The 20,441-nt window shown below is 46.5% G+C and overlaps 1 protein-coding gene across 1 annotated transcript; it reads left to right on the forward strand.

Annotated features, from left to right (window-relative positions):
* Positions 1-465: 465 nt before the first annotated feature.
* On the forward strand, positions 466-16,903 carry LOC124590857. The gene is made up of 3 exons (XM_047131680.1): positions 466-496; positions 13,097-13,374; positions 16,769-16,903. The coding sequence occupies exons 1-3, from the start codon at positions 479-481 to the stop codon at positions 16,881-16,883; spliced, it is 411 nt and encodes a 136-aa protein (XP_046987636.1). The 5' UTR covers positions 466-478; the 3' UTR covers positions 16,884-16,903.
* Positions 16,904-20,441: the final 3,538 nt, after the last annotated feature.

A 20,441-nucleotide genomic window follows, 5' to 3' on the forward strand; every position in this document is an offset into this window, starting at 1 on the left:
CGTCGTGTCGCTGTTCTTGGCGGGGTGCGATATGGTAAGAACGAAGACGCATGCGAGCACTTTCAAACTACAGATGTGAATCCCGTGACTTTGTGTCTCTCAGTGTCTGTAAATCTCAGTTCACGTAACATTCTCCTACCTCGATGTCGCTCATAAACCTTCCGCAGGTCGACCGAAGCGTACTTGTACCTTTCCGACAGTGAATGTGACATCTGGAGCACCTACTGCCATTCGGAGGCTTCCCGTTACTCCTATAACGAGATTCTATTTCAAGTTTACTGCCGTAAGATACGTAAATTAGTTAAAAGGTGATTGATAATGGGACACATATTGAAGGTCAGCCGGAGGTCGGTGGTGGGGAGACAGGAAGAGCTGCGAGAGAAAGCGAGTCGTCACAGGGGATGCGGCAAACAGCCCGGGGCTACTTAAGGCAGCGCCCGAAGGCCACACAGCCAGAGACGCGACATCCGAGGCAGACATGCAGCTCATCACACTCGTGAGTACCGCCCGTTCGCTACCTGCGCTTCCAACACGTTTCCCAGCTCAATCTCGTCCCAGTTGCCAGTGCTTTCGTATCTTTTCCTCCCTATAAAAGATATTCTCTCTTCTGACTAGTTCTCGTTCACCTTATCCGCATCTCTTTCCTGGTGTTCCACTTTTCCTGTCATTTTCTTATACTGGCTAATGTTCAATACATCACCAATACGTAGTACATCTCTACCTATCACAGTTGAAGCCAAGTTATCTGCATTCATCGAATTTATTTCGAAATGCTGTCTGACAGTCGTCAAACGTCAACAATGTCTGTTCATCGAGACACACAATTTAGAGCCCATGTTTACTAGACTTATTGTTTTGTTTGGTTCATACTACTATCTCGCAAAGTATGCAAAACAAAGAGCTTGTAGTAGAAGAGATTTGTTTCACAGTTTCGAATGTTAACAAGTGCTTGCAGCTCTTAAGGGTCCGCAGCTCGTGGTCGTGCGGTAGCGTTCTCGCTTCCCGCGCCCGGGTTTCCGGGTTCGATTCCCGGCGGGGTCAGCGATTTTCTCTGCCTCGTTATGACTGGGTGTTGTGTGATGTCCTTAGGTTAGTTAGGTTTAAGTAGTTCTAAATTCTAGGGGACTGATGACCATAGATGTTAAGTCCTATAGTGCTCAGAGCCATTTTTGAGGTCTTAAGGTATGTGCACTTTAGAGCACATGTTTACTGGACTATTTTGCTTCGAATGATAGTTGGGCTGTCATATCCCTGCATATTGACCGTTCCTCCTGGGACACCCCGTATACACAATGTTTCTTTTCTCTTGCATTAATTACGCATTAAATTTAATGTTTTCTGCACGAGATCGTCGACAGCTGTAAGATATCTGAGGAACTTCAATGTATGCACATCAGCTGCCCTTTTTTGAAATTATTTATTATTATCATAAATAATGTCCGCCTCTGGTAGCTGAGCCGTCAGCGCGACGGAATGTCATACCTAGCGACCCGGGTTCGATTCCCGGCTGGGTCGGAGATTTTCTCCGCTCAGGGACTGGGTGTTCTGTTGTCCTTATCATCATCATTTCATCCCCATCGACACGCAAGTCTCCGAGGTAGCGTCAACTCGAAAGACTTGCACCAGGCGAACGGTCTACCCGACGGGAGGCCCTAGCCACACGGCGTAATCATAAATAACTGCAGCTGATGTACACAAAATGAAATTCTTCACATACAATATATTTATTTACCTCGTCTCCTGAATGGCATTGCTTTTTGTATTCCGCACCCACTTCGTGATTATATGTGTGCAGTACAATCATAAGAGACTGACGCAACGAAGCTACTTCTTAACAAATTTCCTGTAATCCCTGTGCACCGATAGATTTATGAAAGAATAAAATTCTTTAAAAAAATCGTATTGACGAACTGAGATCATTCCTTCAGTTCCTCTTCTTGCTTTGTCGCTTCCTATTTTTCCAGTACGTTTTAATCTCATTTCGTGCTGTCTTTTCTTTTCTCCTGTCCATGTTGCTCCCGATTTATTGTTTCTTCTGTCTTGAAAGCCTTCTAAATTTAGTATTTGATTCTTATAAGTCTTCTTTTTCATTTTATTACCGTTTCTCTGATGTTGTTTCTTGCTTGTTCTGATTTCTGTAATTATGCTATTGTCGATTTCTTTCTCCAGAAACATAGGAATACTTGTTTCGTTACTCTGTTCTCATTCATTCTATAGAGCTGTGCAAAGAAGGTTAATCTTCAATTTGCCATTACTTCCGATATTTTCTGAATATTTTCGTAGATTTCCTCGTCACTTCTTGCTTTCCAATCATCGTTATGTTCTTCACTCACATCATGTGTTCGTGAGTGGCAAATGTACGTGCTATAGAAAGCTACAAGGTTTTTTATAGTATCGTAAGTAAAAAAGGCCCTCGTCTTTACATCCACATTGCTGAGCGCCATAACCGAAGCCGCTTATGCACTCAAAAGTTGTGGTGATAGACCAAGAGAAAACTAGTTCGAATCGTAGAATGGATTAAACTTCCGCCCCAGCAGTTCTCTGAGTAAGGAAAGAGAGGTGATGGTATAAAGTTTATTACCAGATTGTGTGATAACGTTCCACGTTGGAAGTCCCTAAACTTTTCGCAGCGCCTCCTTCCTTTGTGTTTTTTGAGAGGTGTAGCTTATGTGCAAGATTCGGGAGTTCATCGTCATCTTACCTTTCATTTCAGTAACTCTTCTAAAATACAACCACTGATCACATTCATCCGGCCTGGACTGATTGATGGGACACTTAAAACAATAGACTCGCAGTTGTGTGGACTAACGTCGAGACCAACATCTAGTCATCCTAGCTTGTTCTTGTCTTTGTCCCAACCGATCTAAGTTTCGTCTCTAATGAACAGTTAGGTGTTAAAATTTAAGGCACATTTTTGAGACGTAAATGCACTATTTACATACAATATTCGGCCTTTTACATCTGAATATGTCTCCCGCAGTCGGAGAGAAAACGTTACGAGAGAGTTTCATACATCGGCCACGGCCTATTAGCGCGGAAGTTTTAAGTGATGGACACGCTTGACATTTTACCCTGAGTAAAGTAGACAGATTATACCTCAACATTTCAGTACGTTCGCCAACAGCCTCTAAAGCAGGTCAAAATATTTACGTTCGTAATAACGACTAGATAGAAATGTTGTCCATCACAAACCTTGCACGCCGGCCGGAGTGGCCGAGCGGTTAAAGGCGCTACAGTCTGGAACCGCACGACCGCTGCGGTCGCCGAATCCTGTCTCGGGCATGGATGTGTGTGATGTCCTTAGGTTAGTTAGGTTTAAGTAGTTCTACGTTCTGGGGGACTTATGACCACAGCAGTTGAGTCCCATAGTGCTCAGAGCCATTTGAACCATTTTGAGCCACAAACCTTGCAACAACCAGACAAAATGCTATCCATCACAAAGCTTACAATGTGTGAAATGGGAGGTTCTGTTTTTCTTGTTCTCCCTGACTATATTAATAGCTACAGACGCAACATCAACGCCGACGGCTAATTATATATTTTTGAAGACAACGATGACATAAGAGTGTCTCTCCACAGGATGCTTCCGGGAGACTGTTTTCGCCGCATAGCGGAAATGTTTTTCGGAGCTGTAGGGCTGTTTTGATGTCCTTCGTATGGCCGCTGTTGTGAAGCGCTCCAGGAATCTTGTTACGAGATGGCAGGCGCTGACGTTGCTAAGTAAGTTACCGGGCAACGTTCCCTGGGCTCTTCACAGAGGTTCACACAATGACTGTCATACGGAGAGCAATCTTCCATGTCACGACTTCTCGCCAATCTGGAAATTTGTGGATTACTTACCCTCACTGCTAGCGTGTACTAAATCTGTAAGTTGTCGGTTTGGTCAGATACCAATAAGATTTTCCCTCTACGGTCAGCAGGTCAGCGATATTAGGAATTTACCAGCTTTAAGCTCTAGCACTCAGTGAGTGAAGGAGCCCTATCAAGACGAATGAGTCTCGTAAGATGGAATACCTCTTTAACTTCACGAATGGCTTTATATATGAAAAAGAGGTTTTCGGAAAAAGTTTAGCATGCAAGGCGCACTTACTTTTATTCCGTTTTTTAATTCTCTTAATTCGTGTATCAAGCGAGACATTGAAGAATTTTTTTTTTTTTTTTATGGAACAATATACATTTGAACAGCACTGGAAGGCTCTTCAGAAGCCGCGTGTTATGATGTACCGCTTGTTAATGTTGGCGTTGAAACTTTTAGCAAGAACTGCGATAAATGAGCTCAAGTTCGAAGGCGAGTGGAGCTCTCATGACAGGCTTCACGTTGCATCAAGATTTATTCTGTATACACATTTTCACAAAAGCTGTTTGCTTAAACACGACTGCGTACACAGCTCTGAAATAGTTTTCCTACGCCCTTTCTGACACGCTAGAAGTTAGCATAAAGTTTAAACCACACAAAGTCGTAGTTTACTCTGTACCTATGTAATACAAAGAACGGTCAAAAGGAAATACTTTTCATCGTAGTAATCTAGGCTTCGCTTTCTGCTGCATAGAACGATGACGAGTGGCATGTGAGTCCCACTTGACGCTGTTTGCACCCCAATAGCCAAATCCGTCCGCCAAGCCTATCAATTTTATCACATCTCTCTCACTCGCCAAAAGTTTCACCTCCAACATTAACAAGCCGTTTAATCCTAAGAAGCTTTTCAAGAGCTCCACAATGCCTTTATACAGGCTTGTGCAGTAAATGTGCGACACTTTGTTTCGAACATAATTTATGAGTCGCACTAGATATCCTGTTGAGTATCTCAAGAACAGTAGCAGGAGAGCTTGCAGAAACAAATAAGTTACCAAATGACGTGAATTCACGATACCGTCCTTAGGAGACTAGTGTTTACAACATGGCCGACAACTGGCGTCTAACAACGCAGCAACTATCGACAGCTGTGTTACTTTTTCACGAAACAACGCGGTGAGTGAGTCCCTTACCAAAGATCCAATCACAATCAGTACTGGAAGCGAAGCGGCCTCAGTCGATGCATGTTTATTCTTCGGAGAATACTGATGCGATACGATTTGCTCTACAGAAAAGTCCCGGAAAATTGTGCAGAAAGGCCTCAGTGCAACCGGACACATCTGGACGCTCCGTTCAACGGATTCTTAAAAGTGACCTCCGAATGTCCCCGTACAAGATGACCTCTGCTCAGAAGCTTACTGCAGAACACAAACTGCACAGTCTTCCGTTTGCCCACTGGGCGGAGGATAGGAAACAAACACTTAAAAAGGTTTGGTTTTCAGACGAGGCGCACTTTCATTTGGACGGTGTGATTAACAAACAAAATGTACGCTTTTGCGCTTTTGACAATCTGCGGGAGCTTCATGAACGACAGCATCATGCTCCTAGGATTACGGTGTGGGCCGCAATTTCCAGTCACTAACTTACTGGACCTTTTTTCTGTGAGGAAACTATGAACAGTGCGCATTATTTGTGCATGCTCCACAATAATTTCGTTCCACAACTTTCTGCTACTGCGTTGCCCTCCAACACACAGTGGTTCATGCAAGTCGGAGCAAGACCACTGTCAACAATGTGTTGGATTTCTTACACGAGTGCTTCGACATGCGATCATTTCACTCAGATTTCCAAGTCGTTTCAATGACGGACAAATTTGGCCCCCAATAGTCCTACTCTCAAACCGTGTGACTTCTTCCTTTGTGGTCACCTACAGGAAATAATTTCTCGAAACGTCCTCACGACTTAATGCAGCTCAGACGCCTTATTCTTCAAGCTTGCTGTGAAATCACGGAAGACGTGCTGCGTAGGATTATCGCTAACAGCAGTGTTCCTGTGAAGGAAGTTAGGAATCAAAATGGTGGACATATCGGGCATGTGCTGAGCTAGAACAATTATCCACAGAGTGCTATTCACGGTAGTATACATTCTTTTGAGTTTGCCTTGACAACCAAGTGTTTATTCAAAAACAAAACGGTGAAATTTTTCTTGCGCCATCCCGTAAAAGTATATCGTTCCATTTAAAGAAAAAGAAATACTTCCACCTCTCGGTTTGTGTAAGAGTTAAGAAGATCAAACACATAAAAGATTGCTTGTCTTTTTCGTACTGCAGGGTGGTCTACGAGAACAATTTTCAAGTAAACCTAGTCTGTTGATTTAAAGAAAAAGAACATTCGTTTCTACAAAATCAAATATTAACATCTTTTATTCCATTTACATGGTCACTTACGAAAAATTATGTCAACTAAATGGAGGCCATTCTATTGAATACATTCCTTAGACCAATCAAAACCACCTCTTCTTTAATGGCAGCTTTCATCTTCATTAACATTTGGGATTTGTTAACACTAAAACGTTCTTTCAAATACCTTCACAACAAAACCACAAACCAAAAAGTGTGGTTGGAAATAAACAATCATCGTGTTCATCCGTCGTCTCCTCAGTTCTGGCAGAACGCTTACGAATCTTTCGGATTTCACTGTCACTGTTATGCTGTCCTCCTAAAAAACAGAAAAAAAGTGGAGATAATGCTAACAGCAGCTACGGCGTATCACTCATGCACACGTGAATGGTGAACAAGGGTTTCATGAAATATGCAAAGCTATTCAAGGGTCCAAGCACGACAGTTCTGTTTGTTAATTGATCATTTAAGTGAAAAATGTGCCTCATCGTTCATGAATAGTATTGCACTTAGGTCGACTTCAAAGACCAGTTGCATACGCACAATAAACTGTTCTCGTTGTTGTAAGTGCGTATCTTTGATCTGATGATCCACCAGCAATTTAGACAGTTGGGAATTTCATTCCAAACACATCCCCCCCCCCCCCCCCCCTGACTGCGGCCTCATCCGTAAACAGTGTGCATGTTGACACACGTATTGTATCTGACTGCTGATAATTGCCTCTGTCTCAATGGTTTGTTTTCAAGTGTCCACGCTTTCTTCATAAGATCGTGATGCCTTCTTCTTGAGAACGTTCTTGTTGTTCAGAAAGATGTAAGTCATTGCACGATCATATTGCGATTTGGAGCTGTTCAATTAAAAGCGTGAAAAAGTATCTGCCGAGATGCAACGACTGGCTCAGTATTTAGGACAATGGTATATTATGAGAATTTGTGATGCTGTATCGCCCACTGTTCCATTACTATGAAATGGAGACCCGAAGTCAATGACGTAAGGGCCGTCTCGTTGCAACCACTGACAGCGGGATACTAGGTGACCTAAAAGCATCAGTCTTCCGTATGTCAGCCTGTTATCAGTTGCCGAAAACCTCGTCCACGAAGTTCGAGTGTTAAGTGGACATATTCGTTAACACTAGTTTTCAAATAAACTTAATACAATAATTTTAAGAAAAAAAAACTTTTATATGTACAAAGGCAAAGATAAACATCCGTAGCGGTCGCGCGGTTCGAGACTGAAGCGCCTAAAACCTCTCGGCCCCAAGGCCGGTTCCTATGAATCTTTCACCGACAATTCTTGTCCATACACTGATAATGAAGCAATCATGGTGTCTCACCTCCATGATTGCTCCAGTGTTTGCCTCTACTCATAAGTGCGTATGTGGTAATCTACTATGCCATCTCTTATGAATCCAGGCTACACCAACGAATACTACACATTGATCGTCACAAGTAAACCACTTCGTATAAGAACCGGTATTCGTTTCCGGACATATAACTGTAGGGACTTTTCTTTTAGTTTTGACCAGTGCTGCCTCCTGTAGGGATTTATGACTTTTTTTAAACACCCTCTACTTGTCATAATTTTGGAAGCAGATATAGTTTTCAACACTGCAGTGTAATTCAACAAGAAAATGTTATATTTTCAAATTAATAAAGAAAGCAATGCCATAATGAATCCTCCAGTGACTGTCCTAAGTGCTACATTGAATGGCTACCCCTGCATTGGCTATTAGTACGATTTGTATTAAAAGACTACTTCAGAAAATTGGATCTGCTGTATGATATGCACAAAGACGAACTGAAACCATAAACAGTGCAGATTAATGAGGTGTGGCTAATTCATGAAGCTCTGTCAATAACTGAAAGGCGAATATTTTCAAACCGTCAACATTTGAATATTGACAATGTTGAGAATTTCTGTGGGGCCATTAACACTGGTGGTCTATATTTCTAATGCTGGCAATACCTCAAAACGCGCCCTCGGACAGACATTACACTGACGCTTTTACAATAATGTTGAACGCATGAGGGGCCGTTAATGCCTTACGCGGCTGACGGTGTACAGTGATTGCACCTAGCGTTACGACACTGCAGCCAGTTCGCTGGGGAACTCCAAAAATGTTTAAATGTGTGTGAAATCTTATGGGACTTAACTGCTAAGGTCATCAGTCCCTAAGCTTACACACTACTTAACCTAAATTATCCTAAGGACAAACACACACACCCATGCCCGAGGGAGGACTGGAACCTACGCCGGGACCAGCCGCACAGTCCATGACTGCAGCGCCTGAGACCGCTCGGCTAATCCCGTGCGGCTGGGGAACTTCCTCTGCGCAACAAAATTTTCTTATAGGGACAGCAATTTAGTGAGGTGGAGCAGTGCATAAGACACACACTAGCTGGACAAATATATCCGAACACCTATTAGTGGGCATTAATTAGGGTGCGTCAGCCTGCGCTTTTATGACAGAATGAACACTTTCAGTGAGGTGTCTGAATGTCTTGAGAACTAACAACCGATTCTTCGTCAAGAGTAGAAACTGGACAAGGTAGTGATGTTGGATGCTGGGATCTGGAGTGAAGCTGGCGTTCTAACACATCCCAAAGATGTTCCCTAGGGTTCAGGTCGGGACTCTGAACAGGTCGTTCCATTTCAGGAATGTTGTTGTCCACAGACCATTGCCTCACAGATGCTGCCTTGTGAGTGAGTGCATTGTCACGGTGGCGCAAACAACCATTGTCTTAAGAGTTTTATTCTACTGTAAGCGGCATACAACGCTGTAAAATAGGTCTATATCCTTCCCAACTTAGCGTTTTCTTAAGCGCAATGAGGGGACCACACTCTGTCCATCAAAAACACCCCTATACCCTTAACACCACCTCCTTCATACTTCACTGTTGGCAATACACGAGATGGAAGGTAAGGTTGTTCAGGCATTCACCAAACCCAAACTCTTCCATCGGATTGTCACAGGGTACAGTGTGATTCATCCCTCCAGATCACTCGTTTCCAGTCATCCCCAGTCCAGTGGCGTCGCTCTAACTCACGTGTCGCTTAGCATTGAGTACAGAAATGTGTGGCCGGCCGGGGTGACCGAGCGGTTCTAGGCGCTACAGTCTGGAACCGCGAGACCGCTACGGTCGCAGGTTCGAATTCTGCCTCGGGCAAGGAAGTGTGTGATGTCCTTAGGTTAGTTAGGTTTAAGTAGTTCTAAGTTGTAGGGGACTGATGACCTCAAAAGTTAAGTTGGTTCAAATGGCTCTGAGCACTATGGGACTTAACTGCTGAGGTCATCAGTCCCCTAGAACTTAGAACTACTTAAACCTAATTAACCTAAGGACATCACACAATCCATGCCCGAGGCAGGATTCGAACCTGCGACCGTAGCGATCGCGCGGTTCCAGACTGTAGCGCCTACAACTGCTCGGTCAAGAAGTTAAGTCCCATAGTTCTCAGAACCATTTGATTTGAACAGAAATGTGTGGCCAATGGGCAGCTGCTCGACCATTGTATCCCGTTCTTTTTATTTCCTATGCACAGTCACTGTCCTAGCTCGGCTACTGGTAGCGGTCTGGAACTCAGGAGTGACTCCATTAGCTGAACTCTCGCGATTTTTCGTCGCCATCTTCGGCAGTGTTCGACGCTCCCTGTTCGTCAGTACACGAGATCTGCTTAGCCCTGGTTTAGCTGTGTTTGTCCCTTTACGTTCCCAGTCCAGTTTCACATCTCCAACAGTCGACTTTGTCGCTGTGTCCCTTCTGGATCTGCTACTCAGGTGACAACCAACGACTAATCCACGTTCGAAGACACAGCCTGTCCTGACTGATCCATTCAGCTACTACTATTTCTCTACTGACGCAGTACACGCCGCCTCTTTTTGTACCACCGGCTCCTATCTCGTGATATCTAGCGGTCAATTCCGTGTCAGATAGGATGTGCGGATACTTTTCATCATATACCAGGTGATCAAAAAGTCAGTATAAATTTGAAAAATGAATAAATCACGGAATAATATTGATAGAGAGGTACAAATTGACTCACAAGCTTGGAATGACATGGGGTTTTATTAGAACCAAAGAAATACAAACGTTCAAAAAATGTCCGACAGATGGCGCTTCATCTGATCAGAGTAGCAATAATTAGCATAACAAAGTAAGACAAAGCATAGATGATGTTCTTTACAGGAAATGCTCAATATGTCCACCATCATTCCTCAACAATAACTGCAATCGAGGAATAATGTTGTGAACAGCACTGTAAAGCATGTCTGGAGTTATGGTGAGGCATTGGCGTCGGATGTTGTGTTTCAGCATCCCTAGAGATGTCGGTCGATCACGATACACTTGCGACTTCAGGTAACCCCAAAGCCAATAATCGCACGGACTGAGGTCCAGGGACGTGGGAGGCCAAGCATGACGAAAGTGGCGGCTGAGCACACGATCATCACCATACGACGTGCGCAAGAGATCTTTCACGCGCCTACCAATATGGGGTGGAGCGCCATCCTGCATAAACATCGTACGTTCCAGCAGGTGCTTATCAGCCAGGCTGGGGATGATGCGATTCTGTAACATATCGACGTACCTCTCACCCGGCACGGTAGCAGTTACAAAACCAGAATCACGCATTTCCTCGAAGAAAAAAGGCCCGATAACGGTAGATGTGGTAAATCCAACCCATACCGTGACTTTCTCGTCGTGCAATGGAGTTTCCACGACAGTTCTAGGATTTTTGGTAGCCCAAATTCTGCAGTTGTGGGCGTTGACAGACCCTCGGAGCGTTAAATGAGCTCCGTCGGTCTACAACGCGGTACTCAACCAATCGTCATCTTCCAACGTCTTTTGAAACGCCCACACCGCAAATGCCTTCCGCTTCACTAAATCGCCAGGTAACAGTTCACGATGCCGATGGATTTTGTACGGATAGCATCGGAGGGTACGCCTAAGCGCCAACCAAACAGTAGTGTACGGAATGCCGGTGCGACGTGCGACTGCACGAGCGCTGACTTCCCCGTGCATAGACGAACCCGCTACAGTCTCCATTTCTTCCTGAACTGTCTCAGCAGCATTACGCCTTGTGCTCGGTCAGCCACTACGGGGTCTATCGTCTAAACAACCCATGGCTTCGAACTTCGAAATCATTCTCGCCACAGCTGCATTTGTCAACGGACCTTTACCCGTTCGAATCCCCTTCCTATGGCGATAGGATCGTAACGCTGAACTAGCACATTCCCCATTCTGATAATACAGCTCCACTAAAAGCGCCTTTTCAGGTAGCATCAACATGCTGCGACTGCTGGCGCATCTGATTCTCTCTTTTTTTTTTTTTTTTTTACTTTATTGTTATTTTAAAGCCTGTAAAGCAGGCAGGCTGTCAGCAGCATACTACGCTGCTCTTCAGCCATAGAAGGTACAATCAGCAAAAACAGGAGAAAAACATAAAAGTTACAAAACGGTGGGCAATAAACAGGAGACACAGAGAAACAAACACGGAGCCGTTCACACTCGACGATAAGCCACACTGCAAACTGTGGAGACGACGCACAAACACTGAAGGAGACGATGGCACTGGTGAACGATGGAGTGTGACGGTAAACACTGAACACTAAACATGACGGCACACACGATACACTGATGGCGGTGATCTCCGGCGCGCGAATGTCCACTGAGCGTGTGCGAGTCCGGGGACCTGCCAAGAGGGCAACAGGGATGAGGAGGGGGAGAGGGGAGGAAAAGAGGATGCCATGGCTTAGGAGACGGGGACAGGAGGATAGGGACAAGGGAGGGGGGGGCCCGGGGACGAGGGACGAGAAAAGGAGGAGGGAGGGAAAGGGGAGAGAAGGGAGGGAGGGTGCCCCGAGGAGCAAGCACAGGAGGAGGGTGGGAGGATCAAAGTTGGTAGGAGGGGTAGATGGAGGGGAGGAGGGCATCATCAGGGAGGGGGAGCTGGCGGAAGCCACCTTGGGAGAGGGTAAGGAGGGTGGAGAGATGGAGACCGGGTGGGACGTGGGCTTTCTCTCTCTCATTACAGCTCCTTTTATACACGATTGTCATGCGCAGTCACTGACGTTTTGCTGTCTAGCGCCATCTGTCGGACATTTTATGAACTTTTTTCTATTTTAATAAAGCCCCATGTCATTCCAAGCACGTGTGTCAATTTTTACCTCTCTATCTACATTATTCCGCGGTTTTATTAAGTTTTCAAATTTATGCTGACTTTTTGATACCCGTATGAAACGTCCCCTTAGAAAAATTAGACAAGACTGTGCGTTAACTGACACACAATATTTTTTTAGCGCAACGCAATCTGACTTTCAAAAATCTCTGCAAAATAATGGCCCTGACTAACATTAACTTATACCTTTCACAAATCACTTACCTCACAAAAATCTTCGTTACTCAAGCTACTGCAATACAGCGAGCGCCACTACTTCAGCTAAATAAAAGATTCAGACTAAGGAAGGCACTAACTACTGATAGGCATAGTTAGCAAATGAAAGATTTTAATAGAGAACAAACACTGTATTTACCTTAATAGTCATAATATATATAGCAGTTCATGACAAATTACAAAACTCCGCCATCTCTATCCTCACATCCACCACTGCTGGCGGCTCACCTCCAACTGCGCAACGCTACGCGCTGTTCACATCCAGCTGCCGCTGCCCAACACTACTATGGCAGACAACAATGCAAACTAGCCACAGACTGCACACAGCACAGCCAGTGATTCTCATACAGAGCGCTACGTAACGTTGCCAATAAGAAAACATAAACAGCCTACTTACACCCGGTACTGTAAGACTTACATTTTGGAGAAGCTGCGTCCATGCTGCTGTCCGGCCATCCACAAGTGAGGTAGCCTTAGTGTGGTGTGGTGACGTGTGGTTGCGGCTGCCACGGCAGGTGGTCCTGGTGGCAGTGGCGGCGGTGGCGGCGGCGGCGCCCGCCAAGGAGGAGCGCGCGCTGGTAGCAGAGCAGCTGGAGCGCGAGGCGCTGGAGCAGGCGCGCAACGCCAAGTACTCGTACGAGACGCACATCGACGACGGCATCGCCGACCAGTCACAGCACCGCTCCGAGGTGCGCGACGGCCTCAGCACGCGCGGCTCCTTCTCCTACAGCGACGGCTACCTCCGCCGCAACGTCGAGTACGTCAGCGACGAGGGCGGCTTCAAGGTCCTCAAGTGAGTCTCTCTCCTCTCCCCAATCCTCTCCCCCGACCCTCCCACACCCCTCTCCCCCACTCCCATCCCTCTCCTTACCGTCATTATCTAGTGTCCAACTCCCTTTAGTATTCAGTTCCCTTTAGTATTAATTGTCTTTCTAATACTTTTTATTACAGCCTATACTTGTACACTCCTGGAAATTGAAATAAGAACACCGTGAATTCATTGTCCCAGGAAGGGGAAACTTTATTGACACATTCCTGGGGTCAGATACATCACATGATCACACTGACAGAACCACAGGCACATAGACACAGGCAACAGAGCATGCACAATGTCGGCACTAGTACAATGTATATCCACCTTTCGCAGCAATGCAGGCTGCTATTCTCCCATGGAGACGATCGTAGAGATGCTGGATGTAGTCCTGTGGAACGGCTTGCCATGCCATTTCCACCTGGCGCCTCAGTTGGACCAGCGTTCGTGCTGGACGTGCAGACCGCGTGAGACGACGCTTCATCCAGTCCCAAACATGCTCAATGGGGGACAGATCCGGAGATCTTGCTGGCCAGGGTAGTTGACTTACACCTTCTAGAGCACGTTGGGTGGCACGGGATACATGCGGACGTGCATTGTCCTGTTGGAACAGCAAGTTCCCTTGCCGGTCTAGGAATGGTAGAACGATGGGTTTGATGACGGTTTGGATGTACCGTGCACTATTCAGTGTCCCCTCGACGATCACCAGTGGTGTACGGCCAGTGTAGGAGATCGCTCCCCACACCATGATGCCGGGTGTTGGCCCTGTGTGCCTCGGTCGTATGCAGTCCTGATTGTGGCGCTCACCTGCACGGCGCCAAACACGCATACGACCATCATTGGCACCAAGGCAGAAGCGACTCTCATCGCTGAAGACGACACGTCTCCATTCGTCCCTCCATTCACGCCTGTCGCGACACCACTGGAGGCGGGCTGCACGATGTTGGGGCGTGAGCGGAAGACGGCCTAACGGTGTGCGGGACCGTAGCCCAGCTTCATGGAGACGGTTGCGAATGGTCCTCGCCGATACCCCAGGAGCAACAGTGTCCCTAATTTGCTGGGAAGTGGCGGTGCGGTCCCCTACGGCACTGCGTAGGATCCTACGGTCTTGGCGTGCATCCGTGCGTCGCTGCGGTCCGGTCCCAGGTCGACCACGTGCACCTTCCGCCGACCACTGGCGACAACATCGATGTACTGTGGAGACACTATACGCCCTCGCTCAAAGTCCGTCAACTGCACATACGGTTCACGTCCACGCTGTCGCGGCATGCTACCAGTGTTAAAGACTGCGATGGAGCTCCGTATGCCACGGCAAACTGGCTGACACTGACGGCGGCGGTGCACAAATGCTGCGCAGCTAGCGCCATTCGACGGCCAACACCGCGGTTCCTGGTGTGTCCGCTGTGCCGTGCGTGTGATCATTGCTTGTACAGCCCTCTCGCAGTGTCCGGAGCAAGTATGGTGGGTCTGACACACCGGTGTCAATGTGTTCTTTTTTCCATTTCCAGGAGTGTGTTATTGCGACAACAGACTGTAGTAAAAAGATCACCTTAGTGAAAAGAATGCAACACAATCAAAAACTGCTTTCAGTGGCACTAAGGTGCGTGCTGAGGGGTTGTGATGTTATTGATTCATTTGTCACGATCATCGCCGATCAGATATTGCTCTGGAGGCCTCTCTAAGCGTTCCTGGCTCTAGCTGAAAAGGCCCAGGGCACACACGGTGTCGGATGCAGAGAACTTGCCTAAGGAACTTGCACATTTAAGGACGGTGTTCAGAGACAATGGATACTCGACCCGGCAAGTTAATAGGGGCTTCTCAGCTAGAGCCAGAAACCGGGAAGTGGATAAAGAGGAGAACGCGCCAGCCAAGTCCCTAGCTTTTCTACCCCTTCGTTGGAAATATCTCCGTCGAGATAGCGAGAATTCTTAATAATTTTCATATGAAAGTGGTTTTTCGACCGCCTTCTAAGATTTCGGATTTGCTCGGATCGGTGAAGGATGATCTGTTACTGCGGAAGGCGGGAATTAACAAAATACCGTTATCAATGTGGTATGGCCTACTTAGGACAGACAACGCGTACAGTGCAAGTGCGTTGTACAGAACATCAACGTTGCACTCGCCTACTGCAACCCAGTAAGTCTGCAGTTGCGGGCTATTGTATTTGTAATGGATATTCAATGCAGTACGACAAAACTTCGATTTTGGCCACAGCAACAAGTTTTTGGGACTCCATTATCAAAGAATCCGTTGAAATATGCATTGCGGGAAATCTAATGAACCATGACAGTAATTACCGACTGAATAACGCACGGAATGCCGTCATCTCCGAAATTTGCTCGAGACGAAGACGCCAGAAGACTTCGATAGCTGCGGCCAGCGACAATACCGACGCCAGCTGAGTCTTGCAGTTCCACCAGCGAGGGCGCTGTCGCTGGGCGGTATGGCCCGTCTGTCTCCGCGACTGCAACGCATGCGCGGCAGTACTATCAGCGCACTATATAAGACGTAGCGGAGAACGTCTTCGTCAGTCCTCGTTCGGCTCACCTGAAGATGGCTGGCAGTTGTCCAGCCGAAATATCGCGCAATGAAGTTTACGACGACCGGCTGCAAGCCCGAAATCTTTTTGAACAGCTTCAGCCACTTGAACGGGGTAGCATTATAGCCCTGCGGGAAGCTGCATGGAAGTATCGACGGATTGCTGCACATGCTGGGCACAGTGTATCGGAGATGAGTTGCTGCTTTCAGCAGTGGTCTGTGAAACATTCCCACACTCTAGGCCAGGTTCTGGCGTCCGCTTAGTACAGACGTACATCGAGGACGACGCACTGTGCGAACAACGGTGACCGACCAAACATCATCCAGAGACGAAATCAGGGCACATATCGCATCTGCTGTGTCACCCAAAGACCATTGGGAAGCTTCTGCTTGCAGGAGGGGTACGATCACGTGTGAGTCAGGCCAGGCTACCACCGACACAACGACAACGCCAAGCGCGGTTACTCTGCTGTCGTGAAAGAGTCGACTGGATGATGGAATGGCACTCTATTGTCTCCAGTGATTAGAGTAGGTTCAGTCTGTAGACCTGGTGTTTGCAAAGCGTTCCACAAAGAAATCGCAAACGTCACTGTAATTATGGCGATGTTTACCCTATGTATGCAAAACAAATACGTGCTGTTCCACAGTTGACTTTCTGTTCGTTGTTTCTCAGATACTAAAAACAACATAACCTCAACCCAACCTCAGACTAGTAATGACAGCTGACTTACGGCCCATCTTGTATATTTCACCGGCAGAGAATGATGCTAGATAAACAAAGTGTCTGTGTGACTGGGAAGTGAAGGTGGTAATGTGTGTGTCTGTGTTGTGTTCGCAGGGATGAGGTGGAGCCACTCGCCGGCCCCAAGGAGAACCCGGAGGGCACGGCGTCCGTCCGCACCGTGGTCGACGGCCAAGAGATCAACTACTCCGTGCACAGCGTGCCGGAGTAACGCCCACCACCTACCTCCACCTTCTATCATCTGCCTGTGTACATAGCCCGTAACGCGCTCTGACCCAATAAACTGCTCACTCTCACCACCGTCTCTTTTATTTTACGGCTCCTTCCTGGTCACAAACATCCCAGTCAACAGCGAACCCAGGATCTCTGCTGATTGGACGTATGCTGGTGGGAAACGGGGGAGAGGGAAGCGAGTGGGGAGGGGGGGGGGGGGGGTGACTACTTTAGCAAACGCAGGAATCGCCTGGAGGGAACGCTGCAACTGTCGTAATTAATGTTCATATGAATCGCCACAGGTTGCTTTTTGTTTGATATATGCGCTCATCAGGCGCGAGCATCCTCAGATATTCATTATCCTGGTGGTAAAATACGAGGGTCATTCTATAAGTAAAGGTGCTTAGTTTTTCCAGACATTTTTATTCCACCTAATAAAAGAAAACTAATTTCACAACATATTTTGATACCTTTGTCATTTTTCTACGTAGTCTCCCTCAAAATACACATTTATCGTAGCGCTCCATCGTCTTTCCTTTGCTTTCCTTCTGCATGCCCTGTTGTTGGACCAGTCACTAGTCCTCTTTCAATAGCGCTTTCGGCCCCAAAAACTTGTTTAGTTCGTGTCCAACTCCCGGCTATAAGGCGATTGTTCAAAAACTTCCCACTTAAACTGCCGTAGCGTATCGTTCGTCAACCCCGCAGGTTGCGGACGAGTGTTATGTCGACGAAGCACAAAAAGCCGCTCGACAACCATGCACGCCATTTGTTTTGAACGGCGCGGCGAAGCCTGTGTGAAGGATATGGCAGATGACCGCTGCATTTATGGTCTCTCTTCTAGTCATAAAGTCGATAAGTAGGACGCTCTTTTGATGCGAAAACACTGTGATCATAAGGTTTTTGGTGTTTAGAATTTGTTTGACTTTCTTTGTGAGTCATAACTGAAGGGCGGTCTGACACTTCTTCATCATGAACATTAGTTCATACACCATTAAACACGATGCACCACTTTCGAACTGATGCTTCATTCATCATATTTCCATAAACTTCGGCTATCTGTCCGTAAATTTCGAAAGGGCGGACGTATTTTGGTTTCACAACTCGTATTACTCTACGAGCCTCACGCTTGGTGCGACTGTTAATTTTGTCGTACATTTTAAAATCGCACAAATATACAATAAACGACCGTTTGTGTTCACTGTTAGCGTCATACTGACGCCAATTGCAAATTAGGTCTATGACACGGCGACGGCAATTGGAGAGAACTGCGCGTTTCATCAAATCAAAACATTCTTTACTTTTAAATAACACTCGTATAAGGGTTTTGGCACCCGCGCAACAAATACTTTTGATGTATGTGCGTGGTGGACGAAGCTAGTCAAACGAATCAGTTAATACGCGACCTATGTAGGCTTATCTCAACACCAGGTTAGTTTCACTATGAATGGGCAAACAGTTTTGAGATTTCACGACAAATGACACAGGGTACACTTGCTAATGGCCGGCCGTGGTGGCCGAACGGCTCTAGGCGCTTCAGTCCGGAACCGTGCGACTCCTACGGTTGCAGGTTCGAATCTTGCCTTAGGCATGGATGTGTGTGATCTCCTTAGGTTAGCTAGGTTTCAGTAGTTCTAAGTTCTAGGGGACTGATGACCTCAGCAGTTGAGTCCCATAGTGCTCAGAGCCATTTGAACCATTGAACACTTGCTACTGGTCATTATTCATGGCATGTTCCGGCTTTCTCCAAACCGATGCTGAATTATCTGTTTCACGGGGCAGGATGCGAGTTCGACTAGCGAACTTTTTTTTGTGGGGACAGGGAAACTTGCCCTCACCTGCCCCTCACTGCGTTCGTCCTCGAGCTCAGTTAGTATAGAACTTACCGTAAATCAGATAGTAAATGTGTGTCTTGCTTAATTCACTCAATCGGGAAAAAGAAATACCCATAATATTTCTTATTTCCGATGGTCTTTGGACATGGATTCGTTTAGTAACTGTAATTATTAATGTAGGTTGATTCTTACAAAGAAGAAGACAGCAATCAGCCACTATTAATACTCCTATTTATTTAAGTAAATAGCGCCGTAACCGGTTTCGAACTGACAAGTTCATCATCAGACGGCTGTTTACATGATTTGCAAGATACACTTTACATAATCGCCAGCTTTCGATTTTTATTCCTCCATTGTGGCGAAATATTCTCGGTGTGTTGGTGCCATCGAAAATTCCCCGTGATTTTGTTGTGAAGTTGCTAGATTATATTTTTCAAATATTCCAAAATATATGAAGCACTTAAATAATTTACGCATCACCATATTGTGCAAAGCACCACACACACATACACCAAAAAGTATTTGCCACATGTGAAGTTGACACAAAGATTGCAGATGCATTTGTAAGAATCAGCCTACATTAATTGTGCACAGCCACGGTCTCACTATGTCAGTTTTACACAAAATAGCAACTGTAATTATTTCTAGCGAGGTAATAATTCAAAAAAATGGTTCAAATGGCTCTGAGCACTATGGGACTTAACATCTGAGGTCATCAGTCCCCTAGAACTTATAACTACTTAAATCTAACTAACCTAAGGACATCACACACATCCATGCCCGAGGCAGGATTCGAACCTGCGACCGTAGCGGTCGCGTGGTTCCAGACTGTAGCGCCTAGAACCACTCGGCCACTCCGGCCGGCTCACCAGTCTAAATCGGACATACATTGTCTAGCCACATTAATGTGACTACCTGTCAAAAACTCGAATTACCACCTTATGATGCGCGGACCGCTACGAGACATGCAGGAAGAGTGTCATTGAGGTTCTGCAAGGTGCCAACAGGGATGTGGAGTCATACCGACTCCTCTGCCGCGGACAGCTGTGTAGGTTTCTCGGTTGAGGATAGAGGTGGTCCCGTAGATTCCAGGGTAGTTTGTTGGCCGTGGGAGTAGAGCCACGCACGTATACTGCGAGCTGTGTGAGACATCACATATTCTTGCTGGTAGATCCCATAGTGGCGAGGAAAACCAAACTACATGTAGAGGTGGACGTGGTCCTCAAGAACAGGTGCCTTCCAGAATGACGAAATCCCCCAGGGAGGCCACGGAACCATTACTCAGATCATATCGCACCCTATTCCGGCGTGGAACCATAAGACAATTGTTGCAGGGTGTTTGCTTTCAAACGTTTCACGCTGTACACGGAAAGGTCCATCTGTCCGACGAAGCATTAAACGTGATTGAACTGAAAAGATACCTGTCGCCACTCAGTGGACGTCAGGTTGCGATACTGGTGTGCAAGTTCCAGCGTACGTCGACGATGGACAGCAGTCAGCATTGGTGCATGAAACAGGCACCTGCTACGGAGGCGCAAACGCAGGAACATTCGCTGAACGGACGTTGAGGAAACACTGTTGGTAGGACCTTGGTTCATCTGGGCGATCAGTTGCTCAACAGTTGCACGTCTATTTGCCCGTACACATCTCGGCAGCCATAGTTCGCCCGTCATCTATGGCCCATGATGCATTACAGTCGCCTCGCCGCCGGTTTTGTATTGTGC

The sequence above is a fragment of the Schistocerca americana genome, chromosome 2 (genome assembly GCF_021461395.2).
Source record: "Schistocerca americana isolate TAMUIC-IGC-003095 chromosome 2, iqSchAmer2.1, whole genome shotgun sequence".
Lineage (NCBI taxonomy): Eukaryota > Metazoa > Arthropoda > Insecta > Orthoptera > Acrididae > Schistocerca > Schistocerca americana.